General features: G+C 42.2%; 1 protein-coding gene across 4 annotated transcripts in view; it reads right to left on the bottom strand.

Annotated features, from left to right (window-relative positions):
* The window catches only part of KIZ (kizuna centrosomal protein), a 64418-nt gene that overhangs the window by 17013 nt on the left and 34861 nt on the right, over positions 1–12544 (bottom strand). For 3 of the 4 annotated variants that reach the window (XM_035101282.2, XM_035101283.2, XM_035101285.2), the window contains 4 exons: positions 12226–12390; positions 10219–10369; positions 9713–9869; positions 8499–8564 (listed from right to left, as the gene is read on the bottom strand). In XM_035101282.2, the coding sequence (XP_034957173.1) occupies positions 8499–8564; positions 9713–9869; positions 10219–10369; positions 12226–12390 (539 nt within the window). The remainder of the gene's footprint in view (positions 1–8498; positions 8565–9712; positions 9870–10218; positions 10370–12225; positions 12391–12544) is intronic. The other variant, XM_035101284.2, reaches the window with a different exon arrangement.

Below are 12544 nucleotides of genomic sequence, written 5' to 3'. Positions count from 1 at the left end.
CTCAAGAGTCTCCTCCAGCACCATAATTCAAAAGCATCAATTCTTCGGCGATCAGCCTTCTTTATGGTCCAGCTCTCACTTCCATACATCGCTACTGGGAAAACCATAGCTTTAACTATACGGACCTTTGTCAGCAAGGTGATGTCTCTGCTTTTTAAGATGTTACCTAGGTTTGTCATTGCTTTTCTCCCAAGAAGCAGGCGTCTTTTAGTTTTGTGACTGCTGTCACCATTCCTACAGTAGTTCTCTTTTTTAAAGGACATTTCTCTATCCAGAAGGTTGAAGTGTTTAGGAACCAGGGACATCTTGCCCATAGAGGCAAGTGGCACAGGGAACCAGGGTGCCAAGTTCGCGCCTAGTTCTGGAGGGCGCCTGGGAAGAGGCAGAGGCTGGGCAAGGCACCCTCAGCTGCCGCGCTGAAGAAGTGCCGCGCCCGGAGCCTCCGACTCTTCTGCGAAGGACGAGGAAGGAGGGGGCAAGCGGGAGCTATAGGGCAGCACCAGCCACCTCTGCAGGAAGAGAAGCACCGCAGACACCAGAGCCAGTCCTGCATTCACCTGGCGCTCTGCGCAAGGTGCAGTTGCTTGAACAAAGCGCGCGTGTTGTGCGTGCGTCCCCCAAGCAGCACATGGCTCTGGCTTTCAGGCTGGGGGGGGGCGCCGGAGGGATCTCTGAACCACGGCGCTGGATAGTCTTAAGATGGCCCTGTTAGGAACAGTTGGCTGCATTGGTTTTCTTTTTTAAAAAAATAATTTTTATTAAAGATTTCTTAGTTCTCTACAGATCAGTTTTGTTCGTTGCAAGACATTAGTGTTGCATGCATTATAAAGCTGGAAAGAAAAAAGGGGGAGGGGGACTGGTGAGTGGGGTGGCAATGCTGCTATTCTTCTACTTAGTGTATGTGTGGGGTTTTGTGTCAGCATCACTTGTGTGGGTTCTCTTTCTGTTCGCTTGTTATATTTCCTTGGTGGTGAGAGAGGTTGGGTGTGGCCTAGCATTTGGTTGGTTGTCTTGGGTTGGCTGTAGTAAGATGTGTATGTGTGTGTGAGAGAGAGAGAGAGAGAGAGTGGGTGGATTTTTGGACCGGGCTGCATTGGTTTTCTGACCCAGTATTTCTGAATATTGCACTTTGTGGCATGTATGACAGATGAGCTTACTAATGTTTTATTATTCTGTCTCTTTTATAAGACAGAAACCAATATTTGTATATTATTTGATTGGTCATGATATGTATTTTAGTAGACGTTTTTATACCACCATCTTACAGCCCGATGTTCATCCAGCTGTACTTGGTAGTTTAGAATGTAAGCTAGTAAACACACTAATGCACAAGGAACAAATTCCAATCCTAGACACATACTTACCTGGCAGTAAGCCCAAGTTAATTAGGTGGGGCTTACTTCTAAGCAGACACAGGATTTGTGCCACATGAACTGCAGCAGTGTGTCATTTTCCTTTTTTAAACTCAGGATTATGACTTAAGATGTCAGCATTTATGTAAGACTATTAGAAGAAAAGAAAGAGGGAAATAGTGAAGCAGTAGATAGAAGGGATGGGCAAAGGTCGAGGGAAAGAGGGCAAATACCCCCAAGTAGTCATATGGAATTCCATTGGAATAATTAAGATGTTTAAATATTGTCAACTCAAAATGTATTCAGATCCTTAACAGACATATTCATATCTGTGCTCTGACCCATGTTTTATTAAGACTTCTTCATTAAGCATTAGTTGGGGCTGAAAGCTGTTCATTTAATTCACCCATTAGTGAACCAGGGGTGGGTGCAGTCTTATACTTCTAGTTATGTATAAGTTTCAGAATGAACTGGATCACCTTTACATATGCTCATTTCATAGAATTGTGGAGGGATTCTGAGAGTCCTGCCCCCTGCAATGCCGAAATCTCAACTAGATCATCCCTGACAGATGACCACCCAACTTCTGCTTTAAAACCTCCGAGGAAGGAGAGTCCACCTTCTCTCATGGGAGTCTTTTCCACTGTTGAACAGCTCTTAATATCTTCATAAATGTTTTGCAATGAATGGCTTGGGTCCAGGAAATTTAAAAGACTGCCTTCTCTCAATAAGACCATCACTAGAAGAAAGCTGGGCCAGGAAGCCTTAACATCATTACCACTCCCCAAGATTTCCCCTTGACTGCTACCAATGCCTCCTCCTCGGAGATTAGGGAGGCAGCTATGAATAATCTAGCCTGGTATATGAAGTTGCCTTATAGAGTCACAGCATTGACTGGCAGGAGCTCTCCAGGGTTTCAGACAGGAGAGTTTCTGAAATATATTTGGAGCTTTTGGATGCAAAGCATGTACTCGGTCACTAAGCTATAGGGACCTTCCTCTATATAAATTTAGGCTGTTGTGGTGTCTTGGTGCAGGGAGACCAGGAATAGCTGTGTGGGTTGGGTTAGGTTAATGCTGTTTTTGCATTTCATATGATTTTATTGTGAAACTGAATTTATGCTACAATTTGTTTATTGAAAACTTTTTTGTTTCTGTTATGTTGTGGGACAAATTGGTTTTTCATATAAGATGTTGCATTTTAGCTTTACTGTGAGTCACTCTGGGCATGGGCAACTGTGGGAAAGTTAGCTGCATGTTCATTTAAATATTTATAAACTGCTTCCCATAAAATGTTTCCAAAGCAGTATACAACAGGAATATATAAAAAAAAAATGTACATGCAGGTGATTCTTAACTTACACTAGGGTTATGTTCTGGGAATAGTGCCAAAGCCAAGATTGCATATAGTCCAGGGGTCCCCAGACTTACCGAGCGGCGGGCCGGTGCCCGCCGCGCCGCCCGCGCGGTGGGCCGGACGGCAGGGGAGTGCGCGCGCAGCGGGCCGGAGGGCGGGGGAGTGCGCGCCCGTGCGCATGCGCACACGCGCACGGGCGGAAAAAAATAGCCGAAAATCGCTTGTGCGCATGCGTATGGGCCTCCCCCGACCCGGAAGTGCACCAGAAATGACCTCTTCCGGGTCGGGAGAGGCCTGTACGCATGCGCACAAAGGATTTTCGGCGATTTTTTGCCGATTTTTTTGATTGTCGCTGCGCCGCGCGCCGTGAGAGCGGGCGGCGGCAGCGGGCGGCGGGGGTCGTCGCGGGCCGGATTGGAAGGCCGATTGGGCCGCATCCGGCCCGGGGGCCGTAGTTTGGGGACCCTGATATAGTCAATACACATTGGGTTCAATGGCAGGTGGGATTGTCAAAGTCTTTTTCCTTAGACGCACACCTCCTTTCTATTTTTCAATTTTTAGGCAAGTGCATAAACCTGAATGTGTAAGCTAAATGCACATCTGCTCTGAGTTGCCAGTCCACAACTATCTAAAAAATAGATCTTAAAAACATCAAATTATGCAGATTCCGTATAGTATGTAATATAAAATGGTTGAGTTAGTCTTGAAGGAAAAGTACTCAACAGCCACTAAATAACAAAAATGCTAGGCACTTGTCTAAATTCAATCTAGAGCTGATTCCACAAAGCTGCATCCATAACACTAAAAGCTGTCAAGCATAAAAAAATAAACTAACTCCAATACCAGCCTGCTCACTATGTAAGATCTGTTGCAAAGGCTCTTCTTTAGCTCCCAACAATCTCCCAGGCAAGATTAGATAGTGTGTATAAGAGAACTTTATATCTAGATAAAGAATTTCCTACCTCGGGAAATACATTTGGGTCCTTCTTTTTCTGTCTTCCATCATGACCAAGATTTTTATTATTCAGGAAGGCCATCCTGATTGTTTTAGCAGTTGTAGTCCTTGTTTTTATAATGCTTTTGTTGTTATTTCTGTACTGCTTTAGGATTCTGGTTTTTATATTTTTGTAAGCCACCTCATGAGAAGAGAAGACTCCCTGGAAAAGACCCTGATGTTGGGAAAGATGGAGGGCACAAGGAGAAGGGGACGACAGAGGATGAGATGGTTGGACAGTGTTCTCGAAGCTGCGAACATGAGTCTGACCAAACTGCGGGAGGCAGTGGAAGACAGGAGTGCCTGGCATGCTCTGGTCCATGGGGTCACAAAGACTAAACGACTCAACAACAACAACAAGGCCACCTCAAGCACTGTGCCCAGAGTGAAAGGATGGGATATTAATAATCTAATTTAAAATAATACAAAAATTAACATTTCATAATATAGATGCAACACCAAGCAAACTGGGATAGAACAACCAAAACAACACACATATTTAAATAAGCATAATGCAGAACAGGGAAGGGAAGGGAAAATCAGGCCCAGGGACCAAATGTGGCTCTTCAGGCCTCTCTGTCTGACCTATGGGACCTCCCCCAAGCTGCACCCACTCCTCACCCTCTTTCTCCAGACCACACCCTTCCCTGGGACTTACCCATACACCCCCTCAGTGTTTTTGCCTGGCTGGAATATATCCCTGAATTCTGATGACGACTCTGGCTTGAGAGGGTAGAGGATAGAGAGGGGTGTGCAAATATGTTTATAATTTAGCCTACTGTACAAAGGGCAAAACTTACATTCAGTGCTCTGCCCAATAGCTCCATCCACCACTGGCATGTGGCCCCATCCCACGGGATTGCCCATAAGAAAATATAACCCTTGGGCTGAAAAAATGTCCCCCCAGGAATCAAAAAGTAAAACAAAATATTATGCAGAAGAAAGCTATACATAGAATTAAAAAGATGAGAAATGGTTTATTCTGTACTAGTCACTGACATCAAAATTCTTCGCTTTCCAAAGTCTAGGTCTCTTCTAGCTACAGACCAGCCAAAGAATGTGCTAGGCTCTGCTATCATCTTCTGAAGGTTGATTTGTGAACACCATCTCTGCAAGAATCTGCAAGCCAAACATGCACCAAACCAAAGCAGGGACATATTAGCTAGCAGTGAATCTCATTTTCTTACCCCATGGTTCCCCTACTCCAGAGCTTTCCAAACTTTTCATGTTAGTGATACATTGTTTAGACATGCATCATTTCATGACACAGTAATTCAGTTTTACTAGCAAACCACAAGTTAAACTAACCCCTTTCCAGCCTCAGGAGGAGTGTGGGGAGCGTTTGTGTGACACACTGTGTGGAAAGCTCTGCCCTATGCCGATTCCATCAAAATCTAGTTACAGTACACACATTTCATTCCAAAACAGTAAAGCACAGTTATTGGACACTAGGTGGTGCTGCAGTTGAAGTGGATGCAAGCTTCTTGGCTTCCTAAAACAATCTAAAGGAAATCCCTACTCATCACCCCCTTAAAAGCTACACTCAACTACCAGAAGCCCAGCATCCTATTCTTGTTAACATCTAAAATGCTCAAATACCATAAGGTCTCCATTAACACTATAGCCCCCCCCCCCAAGATAATGACAAGCAACCTACGTTTCCAGCAAATTCTTGTGCTAGAAGACGAACAGAGTCAAACCTAAAGCTCTATCCACACGGCAATAAGCTATGTAGCCTGCACATTTGGACACATACAGACAAATAATGCCTTGTGATCCACGTTAACCCTCTCCAGCCTCTGAAGTTTAAAATCACTAGCACAGATCAGAATTGGAGCTTTACCAATAATAAGCATGCACGGAAAAGAATTAAACCACTTCTTAACCACACTGATTTCAAGTACTATGTTGCCTGGGAGGAGATGAAGAGAAGGGTATCATTAAGGGGCAACTGGTCTGCATTAAGTGATTGCTCCCTTAAATGGCAGGAGAAATATCAAGCCATCAGATCTTTCAAATACTTTACATTGCAAAAGACAACTTAAGCCACCTTGCTGAATAATAATCAAATGGTACACAGAGATGAAAAATCCTACTTTCCCTACGTGGAAAATAATTTGAAAACATGCACTTAATGATGTCAGTGCACATTCAAGAGTGGCAGACTCTCACTTCCCTAAAAAGCCTCCTTGAAGGTCAGGAGCCTTCCACCCTATGACACAAGAGAGGGGGACACTGGAAAGTAAAGTCAATCTTGGTCTCGGTCTTTGTTTCACTCTCTCTCTCTCTCTCTCACACACACACACACACGTACCTACACGCATATGTAGATATGTACACACAGAAGCACTTTGCACACATGAACCTCCCTGGATCCTAGTCTATGTTGGGAATATGGTATGAAAGGTAAAGGGGCCCCTGACCATCAGGTCCAGTCGTGTCTGACTGGGGTTGCGGCGCTCATCTTGCTCTATAGGCCGAGGGAGCCGGGAGATGGCCAGCATGACAAAGCTGCTTCTGGCGAACCAGAGCAGTGCACGGAAACGCCGTTTACCTTCCCGCCAGAGGGGTACCTATTTATCTACTTGCATTTTGATGTGCTTTCGAGCTGCTAGGTGGGCAGGAGCTGGGACCGAGCAACGGGAGCTCACCCCGTCGTAGGGATTCGAACCGCCGACCTTCTGATCAGCAAGCCCTAGACTCTGTGGGTTAACCCACAGCGCCACCTGGGTCCCACATGGTATGAAAACAAAGCTTTTAATATCCCAAATTTTTATTTCAACATGCAAGTTTTTCTATTGTTGCACGTAAGTTTAGATTCCCTAATTTAAAATCTTATCATCATTATGAAATCAAGATTATGAAAAATGAGAACTCTATTGTGTGGTTAACTGAAAATTGCCCTTTCATCCTTTTTCAATATTGCTGTAAGATCTAATCTCAAAAAAGAGGAATGACAATATATCAAACTTAAGCACACCATTCTCTTCTCAGTTCCTGTTATCTCAAATCTCCTAAACTCCAAGTATTCATTCAAATAGCTGTTTCCACAAGACACTTAAATCAGTTTTTGCATGCCCAGCACCTATAATTCAGAAGAAATGTAGTCTACACCACAATATAGAAGTGGCTTGCCAGGTGACCATCTTCCTGGCAGGTGAGTCACTGTTGCTTACCAAGAGGACGAAGATGAGAGGAAGCAATGGAAACATATTAACAGGAGCACTGGATTGGCTCTGCTGGTACATCTGCATTAGATTGACCTCCCCACCCACCCCTCCCTCTCTTGGTAGTAAAAGTGACCCACCTGCCTGGAAGCTAAGGTAACCGCTCTGTCATTACCGTAGACAGAGAAACACAATTGCAGAATTCTCCTGTCCATGATGAACTGGCAAAGCAGCATTGAATACTGATGCACCTGGCAGGAGAGAAGGTAACAAGGTGACATGGTTGATGATGCCCTTCCTTTCTATATTGCTTGTCCTGGATTTCCTGCCTCATCTACCACTTCTCCCCCTTTACCCCCAGACCAGAAAAGTGAAAATGATAGCAGACCCAGGGGGGAGACCAGTTGGCACAAGAGTAGACATTTGTCTGCCAGGAAGCTTTTCTGTCAACTGTCTCCTAAGGAGGGTCTCTCAGGAGAAGAGCAAGCCAGCAGATGGAAAGGAAGGGCCTGGCAGTGAGAATATAAGCCTCTCAGATTCTTCTGGGCTCTTGTTGGGACAATAGCTCCCTACTGAACTCCAAGTCCAGTTCCAGCTGCTTCGAGCTCAGCTGCTGCTCCAGCCCTGGGTGCTGGTCACAGATAGGCATAAAAGTGCAAGTAGATAAATAGGAAACGGCGTTTCCGTGTGCTGCTCTGGTTCGCCAGAAGCAGCTTTGTCATGCTGGCCACATGACCTGGAAGCTGGACGCCGCCTCCCTTGGCCAATAATGAGAGATGAGCGCCACAAACCGAGTCGGTCATGACTGAACCTAAAGGTCAGGGGTCCCTTTATCTTTACCTTTAAGCACTTTCACATTAAAAATCCAAAAGAGCTATTTAAAATAGCATGCTTCTTTTATATTGTATGCACACATGCATGCACGCACACACACACACACACACACACACACGCACACACACACCAGTATCTATATTTTCAATTAAGGTGTTTATTCTTTGTATAAGAGAGGAAGTTCTACATTTAATTACAAGAAATGGATATCTGTCGGGGATGCTACTGTGCACACTATCCTCAAACCAAAACTGCCATACATAATTAGCTGCCAGAAAAAGAGATCTTAACAGGTCCTGATGAGACCTTATTGCAAAATATTTTTAAATTATCAGTATGCCTTTGTAACTGAGGCACAAACCCAGCTTTTCGTCTGGCACAATTTTTCCTCCCTTCTCTTATTCTAATGATACACATTCAATTACTACAGAAAAGAAAAGAGTCAAATCAGAAACATCTGTAGTTTGCCATCTAATTACTGATTCTTCCCCATGGAGACTGACCTTTGTAACACCGATACCAAGACCTGAAAGGCTAAAATAACAGGATAGTCACAAGGTTTAAAACGTATAACATGATTACAAGGAATTAAAATAGGCACTGTTATTTTCCATCTTGGTTTATGTTAACATAAGCGTAGACTTTATGATCTTGCGTTTAATCTCTGTGCTCAGTATGTAGTAGCTGAATTTACTCACTATTAGGGGAATTCACAAGCTGCTGAAATGCAATGTTTTGATTATATAATAAAGTCAAACCCTGCATTTGAGGCTATTATGCAGCCATTACTTTTACCTGTAATAGGAATCTTTTCCACCAGGCTTTCTTCCTTGCTCTCATCTTCACACCAGCTTGTGACTTCTGTATGTGAACACACACAATAATGAAGCACATTTCAAAGTCACAGTGATCAGACCAGTTTGTTTTCTTTTTAAGCCCTATTCCCTTTCTTTTAAGCCCCACTTTTGTTATCTCTTGTTTATTGATCTAAAATGTCTATTACAGTTCTTTACAAAAGGACCCTACTGTGAACTTTAGCCAAATATGCTGTTACTGTATCTCTGTGCAACTGCCAAAGAAAACAGTAAACTGGCCAAAAACCTTGAATAGTTTAGGTCCTGAGACTTTTTTCCTTTTTAATTGTGATTACTTCATCATTTTGGCTATTAATCCATTCTCAATATTTGATATACATAAAACAACTCTACCCATAAAATTCATTTAAATCATAGCCCCTCTCTTTTATCAATAAAAATATAGGAAGGCAACCTAAACAGCATTGCTTATGTTTGCCCTGGAAAGGCATCTGGGTCCTAATTGCTCATCTTTTTGGGGCTTTGATGCAAGGACACACGGAGCAAGTCACAATCTCCTGCTCCTAAATCAAATTACTTCCTTTAGCAAAACAAATCCCTCTAACATTCATTTAATTATTATTTTTTAAAGCCAATACATGTTTTTCTCAGTATGACGCTTCTTCTAAAAGGGGGGGGGGAGAGATCTGCCTATGCTTCCTCTGCACTAATAAGCATGTTCCTAATACTGTATATATGTTCTTCAATGTTTTGTAGAGAAATGCATTTTTCAATCTACAGGTGTTTCCTTTTCATAACATGTTTTAATGAGTTTATACATGATTCCATTTCTAATTTACACCAGAAACAGAACACATGATTTTCCGAAACACAGAAATTACTACTGTATAGATAAGGCACAAACAAAAATACCTTCTTCAAAGATAAGTTCAAATCTACTTCTCTATTCACTTCATATTGCCAGGACTCAATTGCACACATGGAGCTTCAGAGGAACTGGGGCTGCCCTGTTGTAGCTTCATACACCTAATCCTGCATTTATGAGCCGGGTAGCACACGAGGACTCTTATACCTCCACAGTGGGGAGTGGGGGAAATATATCCTGCAGTTTTCACTACTGCATATCCTGAGGTATTATATTACGTTATAATGTGTTATATTACGTTAGACTAAGAATGAGCCTTAAAAAATTACCCTTTTCCCTTTCAACATTATTACCAAGCCGTTGTTCATATCTTCCTTGCTTTATTGTGCTATTGTTTGTTTGCAAATCACAAGATGTTTTATCGCTACAAGCAAGTGAGCTGTCTTCATATTCTACTGAAAAGCTTTCTTTCAATAATGATGTAGCCTACAGAAACAGAAATAAAACTGTATGATTATACCAGTAACAATAAGTACATTACTATTCCTTTTTGTAACCCGTTAAGACAGGAAAATGTTTAAAAACTGCAGTTGTCACAATATATAGCAGCATTTTAACAGTAAATAGAACAATAAATAACATGTTTAAAAGAAAAAGAACAGCTTCATCTCATTCAGGTTTTGCCTTAATATATACACTAGTCAATGTGTCTCATACACAATTTATTGTATTGTTGCTTCATAGGCATTCTGGGAAACCAAACTTCTACTGTCACCAATCTGTTTCTTCAAGGTATCTTTGGGAAAGAACAAAAGCAAATGAAAAAAGCACTGACCAGGTCACATTGCTTGTGGCTCTCCAAAGTCAATATGGTACTAAGCATGTCTTTCACTTCTTGTTCGAATAAAACATTGTACTTCTTCAATAATAAAATATGTTCACTTAAACGTTTCCATGTCTTAGCAAAATAAGATGTCAATTCAGACCTAGAGAAAGATAAAAGCAAGTATGGTAGACAAAATAGCACATACCAATAAAGATGTAAGACTGTCCATATTCACTGTTAGCCAAATAATGAAATACAGTGGTACCTCTACTTACGAATAACTCTACTTACGAATGTTTCTACTTACGAATGGAGCTCCGTCCGCCATCTTGGATGCGGTTTAGATAGGATTTTTTCAACTTACGAATTTTTAGATAGGGTTGCTTCGACTTACGAATTTTTTCTCCCAATGCATTCCTATGGTATTCGACTTACAAAATTTTTTGACTTACGAATATGCGTTCGGAACGCATTAAATTCGTAAGTAGAGGTACCACTGTACAAATTTGTTTATTTATTTAAGAAAAACACCATTAGCTTATTTTCTGAAATTCATATTTGCTCAAATAGAGACCAAAAGAAGAATTGAAATTACATGTATTTTAACTCATCCCAAGCAAAACTTAAAATTAAGGTCTGTATAATTAGTATCTAAATATTGGTGGTCAGTATAGCATAGGTGGTAGCAGGGATTGTAGAGTTGGACCAAGGAGACTAGAGTCCATATTCATATGTCCATGTAGCTCACAACCTAAGCTATCTCACCCATATGCTCAAATGTGGGTGAGATAGCTTAGGTTGTGTGAACTGTGGGGGCAGGACCAGTGATTCAGCCCCCCTGCCCTGCTCTGCAACTTATATGAGGGGAAATGCCTGAACATGGCTCGCACATCATTGTTTAAGACTCAAGATTATGAGTGTTTGAGTAACTGTTTCTACATCCCTATCTCAGAGTTACAGCCCTGTCATCTACAAGCATTGGTGAAAAGCAGACCTCTGCAACTTGAATAAAATTAAAAGATAAAAAGCAAGAATAACATGGAACTGCAAACAAGACTCTTAAACAAGCAAGCAATGCAAGAGGAGTCCTGCTCTCCCATCCCTCTGCAGCACTCCTCTGAGGATCCAGAGCTATTCACCCCTCTGGGCCTGGCACATAGCATCAGTTTGCTTCATGAACCCTATGTGATTATAAACAAGGCATAAGCTTTACAAATAAAACACAAAACAATTGTTCAGTGTGTCCTTCAAAGCTGCAACCTTACACACAACTTACCTGGATGTAAGTTCTACTGAACACAAGAGCATAGCTGCCAAGTCTCCCGTTTTCCCCGGGAAACCCCCGTTTTTCCAGCTGTCCCCAGCCGAAAAAACAGATTTTTTTGTTTTTCCCCGGTTTATTCTGGTGCAGCGGCCATTTTGGAACTGGACGGAGCATGCTCAGAAGTGACTTTTGATGCTGCTCTGCCCAGTTCCAAAATGGCTACAGCGCGACTTCTGGTGCGGCGGCCATTTTTTGGAACTGGGCACAGCAGCATCAAAAGTCACTTCTGAGCATGCTCCGCCCAGTTCCAAAATGGCCACTGTGCTACTTCCGGTATGCTAATTTCGGTCCGGTCCCTTATTTTTCAGAGTGGAACTTGGCAGGTATGCACAAGAGTAGACACGCTTCAGATTATGCTGCAAAACAGGGGCGGCTAACCTGTGGACCTCTGTGTCTTGTCACCTGATCTACAGTAGGGCTAACTTGTGGCCTCTTAGATGCTGTTGAACTCCAACTCTCTTTAGCCCGTCACCACAGCTGATAGGCAGGAATGATGGGAGCTGAAGTCGAGGAATATCTGGAGAGCCACAGGTTAGCCATCTCAGCTGTAAAATCTTTAAACAGTACATTTTGAATAGTTAAATCATACACATGATATTTCAGGTATATGAAGTTCCTCTCTATAAATTATCTGATTACAATAACATGACCAAAAATAAAGTGAATTATGTAAGTCTTAAGAATGATCATACCTATCATGCTTTTCATCCAGCATCCCACTTTTGTATTGAAGCGTTTTCTCTGGTAGAAGGCATCTATCAATTGTAAATTTCAATAATCTCTCAAGATGATGAAGGACAAGTGCTTCACATACCTCAAGGCCTTCTGGTTTTAAGCTGCCAATTTCATTACAGATGCTATAAAACAATAACAGGTGCTTAATGAAGTATTTGCTTAAACCCATTAATTATAAGCACCATTCTTATCCATGGAATCTCTAATAGTTCCCACAGCAAATGGCTTCAATATAGACTGTAAATAGCAAAGTTAGAAGATATTGAATATCACCTA

The sequence above is a fragment of the Zootoca vivipara genome, chromosome 8, assembly GCF_963506605.1.
Source record: "Zootoca vivipara chromosome 8, rZooViv1.1, whole genome shotgun sequence".
NCBI lineage: Eukaryota > Metazoa > Chordata > Lepidosauria > Squamata > Lacertidae > Zootoca > Zootoca vivipara.
Note: the sequence above shows the minus strand (reverse complement) of the source record. Positions and strands in the feature narration are given on the sequence as shown.